At 40.6% G+C, this 19444-nt stretch overlaps 1 protein-coding gene across 4 annotated transcripts in view; it reads left to right on the top strand.

The window, feature by feature from the left end:
- The window catches only part of epb41l3b (erythrocyte membrane protein band 4.1-like 3b), a gene marked incomplete at its 5' end in the record, with an annotated part of 57690 nt that extends 41826 nt beyond the window's left edge, over nucleotides 1–15864 (top strand). For all 4 annotated transcript variants that reach the window (XM_079569684.1, XM_079569686.1, XM_079569685.1 and 1 more), the window contains 6 exons: nucleotides 924–992; nucleotides 3996–4079; nucleotides 5411–5509; nucleotides 7332–7412; nucleotides 7670–7785; nucleotides 15811–15864. In XM_079569684.1, the coding sequence (XP_079425810.1) occupies nucleotides 924–992; nucleotides 3996–4079; nucleotides 5411–5509; nucleotides 7332–7412; nucleotides 7670–7780 (444 nt within the window). In that variant the 3' untranslated portion in view covers nucleotides 7781–7785; nucleotides 15811–15864. The remainder of the gene's footprint in view (nucleotides 1–923; nucleotides 993–3995; nucleotides 4080–5410; nucleotides 5510–7331; nucleotides 7413–7669; nucleotides 7786–15810) is intronic.
- Between the last annotated feature and the right edge of the window lie 3580 nt (nucleotides 15865–19444).

Raw genomic sequence — 19444 nt, 5'->3', positions numbered from 1 at the left:
AGATGGTACAGACAATAGAATTTCATGAAGTGTTAGTGATTCAAAATTGTCAAAGGTCAATGGTTGTCTGTGTACTTCAGTCATTCATAGTATTGTCTATTCTTATATATTGTAGTGGTTTCTCAATTGGTAGGCAGTGGTTCCCAACCTTTTTGAGCCCTTGGAAGAATTAATTTATACTCCATGTACCCCCTAACTCGAGGATCCTGCCAATTTTTTTTAAGTATTTAGGAGAATGTTTTGTTCAAAATATAGCTAAAATACTCTAAAAGTCAAAGCTTTTACTGAAAAACATTATTAAAACTAACTTTTCTTTGAAAGTAATGTTGAAATTGTACTGAAGTCCACCTATTTTTTAAATATAAGGCAATTCCAAGTACCCCCTGCAAAGTGCTTATAAGTTCCCCAAGATCATACCCCTGGTTGGGGAACACTAGGATAGCGCACAAAAGTGGGTCGTGAAACCATTTTCAGTGCGATTTTCTTGGCCTTTGCTAAAAATGGTAATTGATAAATTGATCTGAATCCCTCCCTGAACCTCGCATTTACAATTTGAGCCTAATGAATCCTGGCATTGTCATCTTGGTATAAGCCGCGCCAAAATCCAAAAATGGAATAACCTGTTCATTCAGTATCATCAGCTGACTCTATCCTTATTCTTTGGCCACCTTAATGATCTCAACCAAAAACTAACTCACCTTCTTGAGGTTAGGCTATTGCAGTAGTCAAAACCTCAATTGCGATTCAACATGGATAAACTTTGCAGCCCTCCACGGCTTGTCAGTTGAGAACCACAGTAGACCATAGTTTATCTCGCCAATAGCCATGAGGATTATTTCCACCCAAACCCCCCAACCCTTCTGTGTAGCCATTCTATTAAACATCAACGTAACACTTGTCTAACCTTGTAAACTTTTTTGCAGGCCTCACCTGTTGTAGAAGAGGAGACAGCGGTCGCAACAGAGTCTAAACCAGAGTCCACAACCCCAACGGTGAATATCCAAGCTTCCGATTTAGACCATGTGCAAAAGGGAATTGGCAAAATAGAGGTTACGGCTAAAGCTGAAGACACAACAAGCTCCTACAACTTATGCAATTCCCCATCTATTGAGGAATGCCCGCAAAAACAGCAAATTACAAGCCTGTCTTTTAGTGAAAATATGATAGAAGAATCATGTTTGACTGCAAAAGCTGAGAGACAAAATGAGAACGTTGTTGTGGATGAAGATTTGGAAGAAGAGGTTCTGACCAATGAAAATGACGGATTTCGATTCACAGTAACACCAGCTAGAATTGAGGAGAAAGTGCACCTTAAGAAAGGCATTTCCTGTCAAGCTAAAAGGAATTGTTATGCAGTTACAACACATACAAGTAAAAGTTTTGAGGGATCTGAAAAGAGGGTGCAATTTTCGGATGTAGTGACTTATTTTAATGAAGCTGAGATCCATTCCGAGGGAGGAAGTTGTGCGGAAGATTTGAGAGATGTCGAAAGCCCAAATGTGTCAAAGGCGTCTCCCTACGAAAAAGAAAAATACCACAGATTACTACCCGACAGCTTGGAGGATGAACTCGACCAGCAAGAAGAGTCTGAAAGCGATACAAACATACAGCAAGAAGAGGAGTCTGAAAGCTATACAAAAGCAGAGCAAGAAGAGTTTGACAGCCCTACAAAAGTACAGGGAGAAGAAGAATCTGAAAGGTATTCAAAAGTGCAGCAAGAAGAGTCTGAAACTGCTTCAAAAGTGCATGTAGAAGGGTCTGAAAGGGATACAAAAGTACAGGGAGAAGACGAGTTTGAAAGAGATACAAAAGAGCAACCAGAAGAGTCTGAAAGGAATACAAACATGCAGCTAGAAGAGTTTGTAAGGGATACAAAAGCAGAGCAAGAAAAGTCTGAAAGCCATACAAAAGTACAGGGAGAAGACGAGTTTGAAAGGGATACAAAAGCAGAGCAAGAACAGTCTGAAAGCCAAAGAAAAGTACAGGGAGGAGAAGAATCTGAAAGAGATACAAAAGCACAACAAGAAGAGTCTGAAAGGAATACAAATGTGAAGTTAGAAGAGTCTGAAAGGGATACAAAAGTGCTGCAGCAAGAAGAGTCCGAAAGTGCTTTAAAAGTTCAGCAAGAAGAGTTTGAAAGGGACAGAAATGTGCAGCAAGAAGAAGAGTCTGAAAGTGCTTTAAAAGTTCAGCAAGAAGAGTCTGAAAGGGACAGAAATGTGCAGCAAGAAGAAGAGTCTGAAAGTGATACAAAAGTTCAGCAAGAAGAGTCTGAAAGGGATGGAAAAGTCCAGCAAGAAGAGACTGAAAGTGATGTAAAAGTGCAGCCAGACGAGTTTGAAAGGGATAGAGAAGTGCAGCATGAAGAAGAGTCTGAAAGTGCTTTAAAAGTTCAGCAAGAAGAAGTACCTAACAGGGATACAATAGCAGAGCAAGAAGAGTCTGAAAGCCATACAAAAGTTCGAGAAGAAGAGTCTGAAAGGGATATAAAAGTGCTGCAAGAATTAGAGTCTGAAAGGGATACAAATGTTCAGCTAGAAGTGTCTGAAAGGGATACAAAAATACAGGGAGAAGGGTTTGAAAGTGACACAAAAGTGCAGCACGAAGAAGTGTCTAAAAGGGATACAAAAGCAGAGCAAGAAGAGTCTGAAAGCCATACAAAAGTGCATCAAGAAGAGTCTCAAAGCCATACAGATGCAGAGCAAGAAGAGTCAGTAAGTGATACAAAAGTGCAGCAAGAAGAGTCTAAAAGCCATACAGAAGCACGACGAGAAGAAGAGTCAGACAGTGATTCAGAAGTGCAGCAAGAAGAGTCTGAAAGCCATACAGAAGCACGGCGAGAAGAAGAGTCAAACAGTGATTCAGAAGTGCGGCAAGAAGAGTCTGAAAGTGATTCAGAAGTTCAGGAAGAGTCCAAAAGGGAAACAAAAGTGCAGGTAGATGAGTCTGAAAGGGATACAAAGGTGCTGCAGCAAGAAGAGGCTGAAAAGAATACAAAAGCCCAGCTAGAAGAGCCAGAAAGTGATTCAACAGTACATCAAGAAGAGTCTGAAAAGCATATAAACATACAGCATGAAGAAGAATCTGAAGGGGATACAAAAATGCTAAATTTGGACACTTCTGATGCAAACGAAGATGTTGTGGCTCACGTTGAAGATTCGCAAACGGATCAACCAGACCAGGGAATCCAGTCAGACCAAGCCCCACGTGAGGTAACCTTTTTGGTGTCCGTCCAGCCTCGCCCCCTGTAACCTGCACTTTCTCCTCCTGATGACACACTATCCACTATTAATCAATGGAGAATGTCGTGCCGGAAACCTCCCTAATTTCACATTTTCCGGGGGCGGACACTTGAGGGCAGCGATGACGTGGGACACTCTTGATCAAAACCTTGTGATTTGCATCCGAGGTGTTTCCTCCCCTCACTGGAACAGGGACTGGCTCTAATGCATGACTGGCTGCATGTTTTTCACGAGTTTAAAGGCACTTCAATTGACGCTATTTGTAGAAATGTGTTTATTTATTGGCCAGGACTGCACAATGTGAGGAGATTTTGTCTATTTTAAACCCTTTTTAGACCCGGATTAGTCCAAATTTGTCTGACTTTTCAAGTAGCATCAGGGCTAGATGAAAGTTTTCATGATGTTTGAAAGGTTTGAGACCCACTGCTCTATGCCTTACCAATTACGCAGGTATGGATGTGTACAATTTAATTCCAGACACCGCGCAGAGTGAACAAACTTAATTCCTCCTTGTGTATATACCGCGTTTATTACTTAAGGGATCAGGGAATTCATGAACAAAATTAGTTTTCTTCTTAGTGAGCTTCGAGTAAGCAAAATATCACGCAGCTATGCTCCTACTGGGCGCCCGACAATGCTCAGAGGGCGAAAGAGCATTATGATATATATTGCTGCTAAGATTACACATCACACCTTTAGTTTCGTGACTCGTTCTCGTATTTCAAATAATAAATGTTCTCAATCTTGTTTTAGACCGTTGAGAATGACGTGGGCTCCAAAGACATGCCTCCAGTGGTCCACACAGAGACGAAAACCATCACTTACGAAGCTGCTGAGGTGAGATTTCCACTGGGATAATGTCTATTTACTGATGATTTATATGAAGATGGCTATAGAGAACAGCAGTAATAGGGCGTTCTTGAACTTAATCCTCTTTTGCAAATAGGTGTGTAGAATGTGAATCTTCATTAACATAGTAGACAAAGCTTCAACTTTGTATTTTTAGGGCATTTCACTGATTTGACGAGTAAATTTACACTTGGAAACAGATGAATTGTTTGTGATGGTTTTTAATTGCTCTGACTCTACGTTATTTCCCACATCTCTACATTGGAAATCCTAGCTTCAACAAGGCTCTTTCCCTCAAAATGCATTTTTCTCACAGTATCAGTAACATTTCCACTTAAATTAGCAGCGTCCAACACAAGTTTACTGTAAGATATTCCAAAAAGCTAATACACAAATCAAACCAGGGTCTATCCATTATTCAGACATCTCCAGAAATGGCAGTTTTTTGTGATTTTTACACAGAAAATGCCTTATTTTGACAGAACAAAGTTGCAACTAATGCATGTAGAAACGTGTCGACATCTTTTTTGGCAAGGACTGCACAATTTGAGAAAAACGTGGGAAATTTGACGACAGAATATTGTGATTGTGAAGATATTTCAACATACATACAATACTTATCCTATCCTATATGCACTGGTTAAATGAACAGGCCATTTTTACATACTGAGATATGTTCTTAACTGAGCTTAGGCAAATTGATATGTACCTGTGTGGTCTTTGTGCGTCACCCCGTTTGGAGCTATAGGAATATGCTGGGAGAGGCCACATGCTAGCAACATCTTTGGTCTTTTTGCATGACTGAGGGCACACAGTTCTTCCATACTGTGATATGTTCTTACCTGAGCTTAGACGAGTTGATACGTACCTGTCTGGTCTTTGTGCCCGTGGAAGAGTGTGGTAGCTTCTGACTTCACCCCCGTTTGGAGCCATAGGAATACATTGGGAGAGGCCAAATGCTAACAACAGCTAATATCTAAGAACATATCTCAATATGGAAAAACGGTGGCCTAAAAGTGGACTAAATTAGGAAAATCAAGACTAAAACAGAGCTTTTGCACAGGTTTAGGCTCTTATGTGATTTGTTTTTTTGGCTATGTTTGTTTTTGTTTCTTTTTCCAGTAAAAACAGAAACTGAAAGTCCGAGGCACTTCAGGCTGGTTCTTTATTAAGACGATTAGGACTTTTGTGTCTACATGAAAAGCTGCAAATGGACATGTCTTTATTATTTGTCCTATCAAGCGTCTCGCCTTAATTTGCACAGACATTATCGATACATCTTTGTCATAAAAGATGGCCTCTCGTGTTGTTCGCCGCAGGGGGAGACGAACGGTGACGCAGACCCTGGAGTGTTGCTAAGCGCCCAGACCATCACCTCGGAAACCACCAGCACCACGACGACTACTCACATCACGAAGGTCAGGGGTCGTTTTAGAGCGAAGGTCGACCCCTCCCCAACGGCCTGAAAACACGTCACGCGCGCGATATGAGGACGATATTATTGTGACATTTTACTAAACCTGAACTTTTGCACTGTAAATCTCAGTCTAAAAGAAGTTATTGTGGCTCTCGTTATATGGATAGTATGTGCCAATATTGCAACAGATCTGTGCAATCAGTAAAAGGCGCTCAGCAAACTAAAGTTGCATCACTAAAAATGGCTGAGTACCGGCTTTTCATGTTGTTTAAAGACCTACCAGTTGTGCAATGTAAAGATTAGAGAGTCTTAAATCGTCTTTGAATACCTTACTATTATCCTTGGTGCTTCACAAACTGGATTGTAGTTAGATCTGAATTTCAATCTCATAAAATCCATCTTCCATCTGCCGATGGTTCGGGCCGATCAGGTGGCAGGATTGTAGTGAGCACTGAAACTGAAAACACTACAGCCATGAAGAAAACCATGTGGTGCTGCTACACATTTACAAACTATAATAACATATTGAATTGCTTTAGCGCTACTTTTTGAGACTTGCTGAAAGTCCATTCTTTTCACGTATGATTTAAACATATTCATATTACTGCGCGAATGCTGTTTGCACTATAATATCAATCTGACATTTACCAGATTTATACTGAATGTTTTTGGTCATATGATCAAGGACTTGTTTTTGTTCCTGATGGGCCTTGTAACACTTTCCTGGTAAACAGTCTGTAAAGATTCAGATTCTCAGAGCTGCTTCATTCTGTGTGAACACTGACCTCTTGTGGACAAACTTTATTATTGCGACAACGCGATCAAATCGATGTGAGCAATAGAAGTTTCAAACAGGCGTGTGGCGTTTACATAATTTGCACAACAGCCGGATTTTGCTGTTGATGATCAGACCAATCATAGGCCAATAAACGAGTACATTTTCATTTTATAATGTAGTTCTGTTCTACGGACGTCGGACATCGATGCGAAATCTTATTTATTTCATTCAGTCTATTTACTGCTGTGCTGTAGATCACCCCATAAGGAGAGTGATCTACAGCACATTTACTTATGGTTTATATCGCCAAAGTGTGGACCAGAAAACCAGGGGCGGATCTAGAAAAAAATCACGGGGTGGCAAGCAGGTGTCAGGGATTTCTGGGGTGGCAACACATTTTACAATATTGAATGTTTATAGCAGGGGTACGCACGTTTTGCTTGATCGCAAGGCAATTTTTCCATTTATATGCTGGCTGAGCCTTCCCAAAATGAAACACAAATAGTAGCATTGTTCATAATATAAGTGGGGGGTTTCTAACTCAGGTACAATTCAAACTAATAATAATCTTTGAAGCCACAGGAGTTCCACCTGGCTCTTTATTTAGCTCTAAAGTTGTTAAGTAAGACCTGACAGTGAGCCTCTGTAAGCATCCAAGTAGCTTCTAGAGCAGATGTGAGACATCACATGACAATGGGGTGGCAAGACCTTTGCTCGGGGTGGCAGCTGCCTCTAGATCCGCCCCTGCCGAAAACATAGATGGTTTAGCGCCTCGCTGCTCAAAGTTGTCGAGGCAACACACTAAAACATTCTGAGCCAGACTCGCAGAACACTTTTCAAGACATCTGACACTTAAGTCACGTGACCAGCTTTATTCTTTTTTCTTTATTCTTTACTAGGATCCCGCAAAGTGGTTGCTCGTCTTCCTGGGGCAGTGCTTTGAAGCAATCTGCTTCAGGAAGAGCGATACAAGCTCTGGACCTCTGGGTTTTCTTGCCCATCGCTAGTTTTTTGCCGTATATTCATCTGCCTTTTTATATTTCAGATGGTGAAAGGAGGAATTTCAGAGACAAGGATTGAGAAAAGAATCGTAATCACAGGAGACGCCGACATCGACCACGACGAGGTGATTAGAAATATTTGACTACTATAATTTCCATTCAAATTGTGTTGAAAAGCAGCCGCCCCCGTAGACACAGTCCTTTGATGTGTCAGGGTAAACACATTTTTAGTTCAGCTGTTATTGTAAAACATCACTGTAATACCAGCTTCCCTCTTTTTTTCTTTATTGACTTTAAACCCAACCATGCCTCCTGCCCTCTTTCCCCATTGTATGTGTCTCCCCCTGGTGGTCCCTGCTGGTACTGCACCCGCCCACATTAGGCACTGGCCCAAGCCATAAAGGAGGCCAAAGAGCAGCACCCAGACATGTCAGTGACCAAAGTAGTGGTCCATAAAGAGACAGAGATCACCCCAGAGGAAGGAGAGGACTGACACAGGTAAGTCCCACAGTCCAGTCCTGGTCCAGTCCTGGTGTCAAGGCCCTTCACTCTGAACCCGCGTGCTTTAGACTGAGCTTTACACGCACATGGATATTTTTACTTTTTAAACTCCAGTAAAATGCAATATTACAGATAAAGGGGAGAACGTAATAGAGATACTTTTTTATTATTATTCATTTATCATATTAATCATATTCATGTCCTTTATTGCTGTGGTAGTACTCGACAGGAACTACTTTTTCTTGGTGGAGGGATATGAGTTCACCTATTAAAGCCACTGTCAAATGTTACTGGCTGTTCTATTGATAAGTTCTATTAAATAAAGTTGATAGAACCACAGTGATAAATGAAAAGAGTATGACATGTGTTTGTGAAATAATGTTGGTTAAATTGGGAGGAAATAAATCACACTTACATTATGTTGGTCAATGTCTAACCTCAAATTAGGTCAATTTTATTTTAAAAACAAGCTTTAGACAAGACAAGGATGATTAAAACTGTACATATTTCTTAATTAAGGTCAAATAATTAAATTTATTATTGAGAAAAATCACAGTAGGTTTTGAAATACCGTCTTCTGTCAGATAAAGGGCTTGAAAAGTGCTTGAATTTTAAAATTAGTGCTGATTTTTGGACTGTGTTGAAATAGAACAATGGAACAAGCATAATTTCTCCTGATGCTTAAAGGTGCACTATGTAACTTTTTATTTTAAAGAAAAAAGTTGATATTAATCTGTATTTGACCTTTCAGTGACCCAGAGGACAGCACCTTTACTTACCATCCCGATGACACTCCAGGATCAATTGTTTTTTTTAGGTGTTCGTTGCTGATTGAACCGTTTCCATGGTTACATGTACATTCCATTCCAAAAATTTAACGGAAACCCTGAAAAACCTGAAATAAAATTGATCCTGAAGCAACATAGGAGCCACGGGGATGGAAAGTTAAAGCGCTAAGCTAACCACCCATAGGGCCTCTGGATCACTGAAAGGTCAAACGCACAAATATCAACTTTTTTTGTACTTCAAAAGTTGCATAGTGCAGCTTTAAATAAATCAGTGTTCATTTCATCGACTAGTCATGATTTAAATTAATATTCTGGCTGACTAAATTTGGACTGAAACTAAATTAAAAGTTTTTTTTATGAGACTTAAACTATGACTAAAATGTCCAGATCGATTAAAATAAGACAAAATGAAAAGAAGAGACTAAAATCATCCAAACTTCCAATGACAGTCTGAAAGAGCCTCTTGATTTACAACTCACTGACAAAGGAACAGCTCTGAGCTTTGTTCATGTGGGCAGTAAGACATGAAGTCATTTTGACAACATGTTTTAATTCAGTTTTAGTCTTAGTCTTTTGATGAAAATGTAATACAATTTTAGTCGAGAATTAGTCCAAAAAATATCTTCAATTTTAGTCTAGTTTTAGTCGACTAAAATTGCACCAAATTTAAAACAAATTTAGTCCACTTTGCATTTATAATATAGGAGCTGCTCCTTTGGCAGTGAATTTACATGATCTGAGGCTCTTTCAGACTTTCAATAGAAGTTTGGATGATTTTAATATTTTAAGATAATATTTCGACGAAATTGACACTGGTGGGAGAAGCTCCATAAAACAGAGGACCTTGATAATATATGATTATAATGAATACTATAAATGTTTAGTCGACTAACACTAGACTAAAATTAAACGACATTTTTGTTGATGTCAAAATTAATTAATGAAATGAGACCAAAAAACACTCTCTTTCCATTGGCGAATCTTAAAGTCCAAATCTACTCCAAATTAACATAGATTATCTTAATTTAAGCACGTTTATGTCATTTTCTTATGTAGGACTATTATGTTTTCCAGTGTTCTTGTGTAAAAATGATGATGATTAAAATGCAGAAGGTCTAGGTCAGATCATTGGTCAATTGCAGGACTGTTCTATCAAAGTTTTAGCTTGAAATAAATGCTTCTACACTAAGCAAAGGGAGAACGCTCTTAAAAATATCCATGTGCATGTGCAGTCTGAACACTGAAATCTAGCTGCTGTCATTCTCGGGCATGCTGCTTTCCCATCAGCCCTTGCTCTGTTCAAACCTCTCACTACTAACAACACAGCGTCCACTTAACCCCCAGGACAAGGTCTCCTCCCGTTTCTCTAAACTCGCCTCCTCAAAGGAAACGGGAGCAGCTTTCCTCCTTCTGTCCGAGCGAGGTCTTACAGCTCAGGAGTCAGGGATTAAAGGAGTCGAGAGAAACGTGATTCAGTCCCGGTCAGTCAGGGCGCGCTACAGACCGGATATTACGGCCTCAGACAGTAATGACACAGCTTAAAGTGAGACGCGCTGCACCTGCCCCCTGCTGGACAGAGGAAGCATAATCCTCTTCACCCAGTCGGCGGCCTACTTTGATAAATGCCCAGCTCAACGAACCAGAAATTTAAATATTACTTTCCTTGTTAAATAACACAAAGAGAAATAATCCAGATACCGTACAATCATAGCATCAGTAGTCGCAGTAATCATTTCTACAATATTTTTAGTCCACTTGTGGTATAATCATTCCAGGTTTATCTTTATTGAATACTACATAATACTTATTCCAGTCACATTTAGCTTTTTTGGGGCAACTTCTTTACCCCCACAAAACCGAGGAAGAAAACAAACAAAAGAAGTGACAAACCAGCAAAAAAACGAGCCGGAAAAGAAACAATAACACAATGAAAAAAGCGACAAAAACATGAAGAAAAAATGTGCCAAAAAGCGAGGGAAAAGAGCGATGAAGAAAGCAACAACAAACGACAAAAAACATCTTCGAAAAAAAGAGACGTAAACACAACAACGAAACAAAAAAGTTGCACTCAGTTTTGTAGGTCTTAGCTTTCAAATGAGACGTTTCACTGGCCAATAGGCTTTTAGATTTGGGTAAGATCAATAGAGCGACAGATGAAGCACATCAAAATGAAGACATAATGTAATGTAGCTTTTCTTTCTATTAAAGAGACTAGATGTAAGTTGGCAATTTTATTCTCATTACTGCCACCTCAGGTCATACGTGTAACTGCAGCTTCTATATTAAGCTCATGCATGACGGCACTTCGGACCCAAAGTAACAACTTTTTGAGTGATTTTAGAGGCAGTTGTGATGAATATGTCTGGGCTCATTCTACATCTTAGGACATGGCTGGAACATGTAGGGGGAGGAAAATACTTAGTTTTAACAATAAACTTAACATTAAACTCTGTATAGTCTCTTTGAAGTTTTCATAACAAAATAAGACTTTTGGAAAAACAAATTGGAAAAAGTGGCTATTCATTTTGACAGTGAAATATTGGTACTGGATAAAGCCAGGTTTAAATTCATGGCTTTATTTTTGCTTTAAAGATTTGCTCAAATGGGATTTTTTACATCTTTCCTTAGTTTTTGATTGATTAAAAAAAAAATCTAGCATTCACGTTGTTTTGGGGAGTTCAGGCTCGGAATTTGATATTAAAAATGTCCTTCAAAATTTTTGATACAAGCCTGTAGGTGGACACGTTCCAACAATGTAAGAAAAAAGCACTGCCCTTGAATTTACAACTTCCAATGAAAAAAATCCATGACGAAACATTGAATCAGTGCAATAATTAACACCTCATTGTGTAGATTAGATCATGTTTTGTCCCCAAACCAGAAAATGTAAGATAATTGTGTTTTGCCTGCAGTGTCTCCCCGAAAGTCTAAATTCTGCTTGTTATGCACCATTGGAAGGTGTGATTTCCGTATGAGTCACGTCATAGTAACACCAGTCTTGGCAGCTCGGGTTGCAGTAACGATGACATAATTGAATCGCACAAAGGCCCTGCAGACTTGGACCGTGCGGACGTGGTAGAACCGGCTCCGCTCCTGTAACCCACGTGTTCAGTCTGAAACCCGATCGCTCCGCTCTATTTAAAACGCTAGACCCAGAACCGCTCATCTGCATCTGCGAGTGTCACATGCTGAGCCGTTTAAAGGCATTTGTGTCATGTGCCCTGTCGGCATTATCTGCAGCATGAGAACTGTGTTTTAATCACCTCTCAGCTGAGTGTAGTGCAGAGTGCGGCGCATGTAAAGGCTGGGAGTGGAAATCCTATCCTGATCTAGTTGTTGGGATCGAGGCATTGCATATTTATCCGAAATCTTGGGAGCGTAGGTTGTGCAGAGAGACCGGGATAAAGATTAAATATAAAACTAGTGTAAAGGGTTTATTAGGGGCACAGGCCTGATTTATTAAAAACATTCCCGTTTAGTCATTACTACAGAGGGAGCTCGTTTTAAAGGGAAACTTACCCCCCCTTCCAGAGCCTCAGCCTGAGAGCAGGAGAAAGAGGCATTCCTAGAGGCGTTCCTGGAGGACTTAGAAGTGTGCAGGGGGGAGGGGTGTGGGGGGGATATTGGTCTGTGATTGACCCCGGTCACCTTACAGGTAAACAGCCCTATCCCTCCCCCGCTCCCTTCTCATTGCTGGAGGTGGGGCCGGGGTCATGTGTGGGACCATATTCAAAAATCTATTATTATATATTATATTATTATATTTACTTATTTGAACTAAATTGCAAAAATATGACCAGGATCTGTAGAGAACACCATTGGACACTCATTTATACAGTTTATCAGCAAAAAAATTGTATTTGAGGGTAAGTTTTCCTTTAAAGGGGCTAGATCCAAGTTAGTCATTTTATACTCACTACTGCCATCTCAGGTCATACGTGTAACTGCAGCTTCTATATTAAGCTCGTGCATGACGGCACTTCGGACCCGAATTAACAACTTTTTGAGTGACAGTGCAGGATTTTAGAGGCAGTTGTGGTGAACAGGTCCGGGCTCATTCTACACATTAGGACATGGCTGGAACATGTAGGGGGAGGAAAACTCCGTATAGTCCCTTTAATGACAAATATCAGCAGATTCCAAAAACTAAAAAAGTCTCTATCTCCTGTGGTTTTGAAATAATAAGCAAAAGTCGGCCACATAAAATTTAAAAACTTACAGGTGCATTATGCAACTTTTTATGTGAAAAAAATGTGACCTTGTAGTGACCCAGTGGCTGCATGAGTGGTCTTTACTTTGCATCACAGTGATCTCTTGGACGCTCTAGGATCAATTGTTTGGAAGGTTTTCACCACTGACAGACCCTCTCACCAGAAAACATACAAAACAGATGATCCTGGAGTGTTGTAGAGACCACTGTGATAGAAAGTAAAAGCGCCATGCTCACCACTCGTACATATACTGGGTGACTACAAGGTCAAATACGGACTAATATCAACTTTTTTTTCCACACATAAAAAGTTGCATGATGCACCTTTAACAAACTCTCCCAACAGGCATTTTAAAGCTTTGACTGTGCTCTTTAGATATCAGCTTTAATCGGCATTCGAATTGAAAAATACCCGAATATCGGCCCGCTATATTGGTCGACCCCAGTAATAAACAAGGCAAGCTTCAGATAAAAACCCAAACTTTTGAAGAGAGGCTTAAATTGTCCTGGCCTTCGTTTACTATTACACCACATTCAGCTCATTTATTCGTCAATGAGTCTATTTAAAAGCAGCGTTTACAACCTGAAGCACCCAAAACAGGCGTGTCCTAAACCTACCGCACCTGTATTTTATGTATTTAGTGAGAGATCTTTCCTTCAGGCGCCGTTTTGCTCCGTCACTGAGGCGGCCATCTTTGTCTGGACTTGTCTTCTGTCAGCTCAATGTGCAGATCTTTTTGAAGCCGCTCATTCCATTACGACTACAGCATGTCTCTACCGCTCTTAATATCTTTCGGAAACTCTCAAATATCCCTCCTGTCTCTCCTCCCTCTGCCTCTCGCTCTCGTCTTTTCTCTGAAGCTAATTGGGCGATTAGCTTTTTTGACTGACGCGATCCCAAAGCGCAGCGGCGGCGGCGGCGTTTGGGATGAGGGGGCGGTGCATGTCTGTTCATGTGGGAATGCCTGGCTTTGCTGTATCACTGTGAGCCTGGACTAACCACAGACTAATGCTGTCCTCGTGTCTTCAGATGCCGCTGTTTTCTTCCACTGTAGATGCACAAAGAATGGCAGCCCTCGTATGGGTTTACTCTGATTCCTTATTTAAATGTTATTAAACTTCCTCCTTACATATACACGGTGTTCAAATGACTTTCTATGCAAGAGTTGATCAATTATAACTTCTTAATCATTCTGGGTGCATCTAATTTGGATGAAGTAAAGAGCATCTATAGTATGTTAGACTTTGATGTTGTTGTCTTTCTTCAGATCTGGCATTAAAAAAGTGATTTAAACCTATGTTGACAGGTTTAGTGTAAGTATTTTTCAAACACTAAATAAAGTCTTGCACTCTGACAAGGTTTTATTTACAGAAGCGACATTTCGGCCATTGCAAGACCTGCTATGGGTTAAGTGTGACGTCACGACTTCCGCAAATATGAGCGGCAAATATGCGAGAAAAAAAAGTTTAAAAAACTCTTTAAAACTATCAATATTTCTGAAACTCAACGGAGAGTTACTGAACCTACTTATTTCTCAGACTCATTAGCCAAAAATGCCGCAGCTACTGCTAAAAAAGTATTATTTACTAAAGTCACTTATACTTCTGGGGTTAGCGTAGCTGCTGCAGCGTTAGCATTTATCTCCGCTAACCCGGATGTACCGATTTTGGTAAATATTACGTTTATATGTTTGTTTAGTGCAGTGGTTCTCAACCTTTTGGAGCTGCGACCCCCATTATAACAGTTAATTGGGCTTGTGACCCCCGTCCGGGTCACACCAGAGGAAATGGGGACAGTAGCCTATAATTCTTCAAAAACAAAGGGACCAAAACAAATCAATAAAATAAATCAACTTAAAGGAGCTATCCTTGATTTTTTAATTTTCTGTTATTGGAATAAAATTTGTTTTGTCCTTAAGTATATGATAAAAGCAGACATTTATCCAAAAAATACTGGTTTTAAAGCCTTTTAAACAGTCATAAAATGTAGAAGGCATTTTTTACAGTGAAGTGACAGTTTTGAAACCGGGTTTGAATTAAAAATGAAATAGCAATTTGAACTTGAGTGACCCTGTTTATTTGTACAATCAGGTATAGCTCCTTTAAGAACAAATAATAGCACTTTGGTAAAATCGCACACACATTCTTCAATAAAATAATAATAAAATACAGATTTTTTTCATCTACATGTTCTTGTGACCCCCCTATTTTGTCTCGTGACCCCCTTGGGGATCCCGACACCCAGGTTGAGAACCACTGGTTTAGTGTCACGTCACGACTTCCGCTTCCGGGTGCTTGCAGACCTTGACTGCCTCCGGTTTGGAGGCCCCAATACACACTAATAGAATCATGAAGAAGACGCTAGCCTGCTAACGGGCAAAGCTAACTGCGGACTAGCCCCACTTAAACTATATTTACAGCCAGGTTTGCGTGAAAAAAAATATTTCCATTGTGTAATTGGATATATAGTATCCATCTCTCCCTTTGTCTTTTCTGTCAGCGTAGTATTTACTCTCATGGACAATTAATGAGTAAAAAAAAAACGCAACATGCTACAACACCTGCAGTGACGCTTATGGCCTCTAGGGGGGGCTTTAAACAGACTTAGGAAGTGTTTCAATCCTGTTTCAGAAAAAAATCTGTTGAAAGGGAAAGGCCTGCAACCCACTGAAAATGGTTCTGTGACCCGCTTTTGGGTCCCCACCTGTTGAGAACCACTGGTAGTCTAATAAGGCAGGGACATTAACTTTTAAATTTGCCTTTACACAACTGGGATCGTTCTGAAGTCCCAACTCAAATGCACCTAAGTTTTACGAGGACAAATGAGGACGAGATATCATGTGATAGTGTATGGAGTTTGCATAATATCTCCTCGTGCCTGTGTAGGTTTCAACCGAGCCGTAGAAATGAATGTAGTTGCAGCCGTTTAATGCCAGGTCTGAAGGAAGCTGATTGCATTTGTAGCACTGCCCATACAAAAAATGATTTGTATCCCTCTGACTCTTGTTTCTTCTGCTCTTCCAGGAGTGACCCCTCGCTCCGTGGTCTGTCCGTCCTCCGCCAACTTTAAAACAAAAACCTTAAATCTGTGCATCTTTCGCCGGGACTCAACAAGACTGGCCTCTCCAACAGCTGCAGCCCCTGCGCCCGTCGCCAAACATCCACCACCACCTCCTGCAAACAAATCAAACAATAGCCCTCTTTGCATGAAACGGACAAACGCTGCATTATCCAAACCACGGCAACGATCCTCCTCCTCAAAACTGTACGATTTTTAAACGAGAAAAAAAAAAGAAAAAAGTGGTTCCGAAAACGAGCGGAACCGCCTTCTCTCTCTTTTTATTTCGCTTTCACTGCCTTACTATGACTTTGATGCAATTTTATGAGAATAATGTTAATTGTAGCTGCGTTTTTATTTAAGAAAAAGCCATCGGTCCACTCCTGTTTGCAGTTGCTGTAGGCTGTGTGTATATGATGTATAAGCATAGACTATTTAATCTCCGCTGTAGAAAAACGCCAACTTTACTTTGCCAGCGAAGCATCGGCGCCGCACTCCTTCCCACTTTGGTCCACAGGGGGGCGCCGCTACATACACCAAAATCACTATATGGTCCTGCAATGTACATATCAGAGCGTATCTAAAACGGCAGATTACTCTTTACCTGTTGATTTGCTACTTGAAGATTTTCCTTTTTTTTTTTCTTTTTTTTTCTGTGATCATTTCATAATTTTAACTTTTTTTTTTTTTTTCTTCCTTGATTCCTTCGCCTCATACTTTTTTTCCCCGCGGAGATGCCACTAATGCCAAGGAATCGAGCTGGATTTTAATGTGCCTGTGCAAGTTTTGAATATGTTTTCAGGGGAAGTTGAGTAGGTTTGAAGTTTCGCCTCCAGCCTCTGAACATATCGGCTTTTACAACTGTGTCCATATCGTCTCGTCGAACATGTCACCGACCCTCGCCACAAAAGCATTGTTTAATTTGCTGTACGTCTCGAATAAATCATTACCACAATACTAAAGTAATTGTATCTTTTGGTTTTGTGTGTGCTAGGCTTGTATTGTCAGTTAGAATCCATTTTAATTACATTTAAGAGCTAAATGTTTGGCATATTTCATTTAATTGTCTTTTTAACTGGGAAACTGTAGCATCCGGAAGAAACCTGGCTGGCTTCCCTCTGATCCTCTATCTGTGGCAAGGCAAGTTTATTATTATTATTGTTATTATTATTATTATTATTTATTACAGTAAAAGGCAAGAGTGCAGATAAAATACTTTCAGTCATATTCATGGGCAAAAAGAACTGTTTTCAGCCTGGATTTGAACATTGTCAGAGTTGAGGCCTGTCTCACATCCTCATGAGGACTTTTCCAGATTTTAGCAGCATGAAACTGAAACGCAGCCTCACCGTGTTTAGTCCTGACTCTGGGAACCACCAGGAGGCCCCTGCCTGAAGTTCTCAGGGCCCGAGATGGTTCATACGGCTGTAACATGTCAGAGATGGACTTTGGTGCTAAACCATGAAATGACTTGTAACAAGCAGAGCTGTTTTAAAGGCTATTCTCTGAGTGACAGGAAGCCAGTGCAGAGACCGGAGCACTGGACTAATATGTTTGTATTTCTAACCTGCTGGAGACAAATGCATGGATGAGTCTCTCTAAGTCCGGTTTTGACACTATTCCTCTGATCTCAGTGATGTTTTTCAGATGGCAAAAAGCTGCTGATGTTATTGCTTTGATGTGGATGTTTAAGTTCAGGTCTGAGTCCAGGATCACTCCTATTAATCATGGACTCAGACCTGTGCAGCGCCTCCTGGGTTGGTCCCTGTTTCAGAGCATGGTGTCCTGCACTGGTCAGCTCCTCCTTCCTCCTGCAGCTCCCTGAGATATGTTCTTGCCTGAGCTTAGACGAGTTCATACGTACCTGTCTGGTCTTTGTGCCCGTGGAAGAGCGTGGTCACTTCGAACTTCACCCCGTTTGGAGCTATAGGAATATGCTGGGAGAGGCCAAATGCTAACAACATCTTTGGCCGTTTTGTGTGACTGAGGGCACGCACAAAGACCAGACAGGTACGCATCAACTCGTCTAAACTCAGGTAAGAACATATCTCAGTATGTAAAAACGGTGGCCTGTTCCTTTTAAAGGTGATGTCGAGATTTTGTGCATTCCTCCCGTAGAGATGTCAACCTTTTGAACAGAAATATGGCGTCGACAACTGCAAAAGGAGCCTATATCCAATTAGTTTCAGGAAATCATGAACAAATCCATGACAGTAAAGTGTATTAGCCTCTTGTTTTCTCCATATTTCAAGATCACTGCCCCAATGCTACACACTTTGATCATCCTTCTGTCTTGTTCCATATGCAAAACACACAGTTCCAGTGAGCTATTTTTACCTTCACATGTATGACTTAAAGAGGGGGTATTATGCTTTTTTCAATCACATGGCACCAGTCTATATCACACTACAATGATGACGAAACCTTCTGTTAGTCTGTAAATGCAGTAAATTAGAATAACTGCCTTGTATAACATTGCTCTCTCAAAATGGCTGTAGCGAATGTCTTGAAATAGGCCTCTGACCCTTTCCGACTCGCCCCCTCCACTTGCTGTCTGTGGCATCAGTGGGGAGGGGGTTCTGCTGAGGAGCAGTGGTTGGTTACTCGGCTGGTGACGAAAGCTCGGAGGCGTCCTCAGGAGGTGGGGGCGTTCCTAGGAGGACTCAGGCAAACCTATCCCTAAAATGGCCGCCATCAGAGTTTTTTTACAGATTACTCAAAAATACGTGAATGTGCCAAGGCAACACTTCAGGCATGTTTTTAATGAGGGAATGACATAATAATGATGTAAAGCCTGAGTGTCTGCTCCACTGCCTGTCCTGATGAAGCAGTGATCTCTCTGAGTAATTACACTCGTAAATGGTCCGCTCCTCGTGGCTCCTCGTGCTAAATGATCCAAAGTGTAAACAGTGAGTTTAAAGAGTGCCCTGCGGCGACTTCAGCGGGGGTTTTATGGCTTTCGGTAATTACGCTTCACCGCTGGAAACAGACACGGGGCTGTGAGAGACGTCTCACTCTGCGCGCGGCGCCCATGGATGATGATGATGATGACGATGAAGACCTAGGCCACGTTGAGCTCCATGGGGGCACCGACATTTTGAGGTGGGCAAAATCAAACTTGAGTAACGTTGTCTGCTTGTAAGAGTTGATTACTACTTTCACTATAGTATTGTTTATTATTAATTAATTAGCCCATGTAATGCAATGTGTTGATTATAGCCTAAGTATAACATTTTAAAGACCTTTTTTCAGAAAAGCGGGAAAAACACATTTCGTAATCGATAAAAATATGTGCAGCCTTTTTCTGAAGGACAAAACAAAATTTCATTCCACTTCTCATAACAAAAGTCTTGTATTCAGTCCTATAGGCCTAGTATTTTTGCATTGAAGGCAGGGCATTTATTTGTTTACATTACATTTTAATAGAGTTTGAGCTGAGCCAAAGTGCTTCATATAAATAGGACAAAAACATCAGTAAATACAGGGTTTGCGTTAGTTTTGCAAGCTGAAAAAATATAATAGAAACAAGGATTTCATGCAAGGAAAACTACACAAAGTGCTCAGCAAAAAACCAAGGCACTCCTCCCTTATCGTAATTCT

Source organism: Gobius niger (genome assembly GCF_951799975.1).
Source record: "Gobius niger genome assembly, chromosome: 13".
Taxonomy (NCBI): Eukaryota; Metazoa; Chordata; class Actinopteri; order Gobiiformes; family Gobiidae; genus Gobius; species Gobius niger.
Note: the sequence above shows the minus strand (reverse complement) of the source record. Positions and strands in the feature narration are given on the sequence as shown.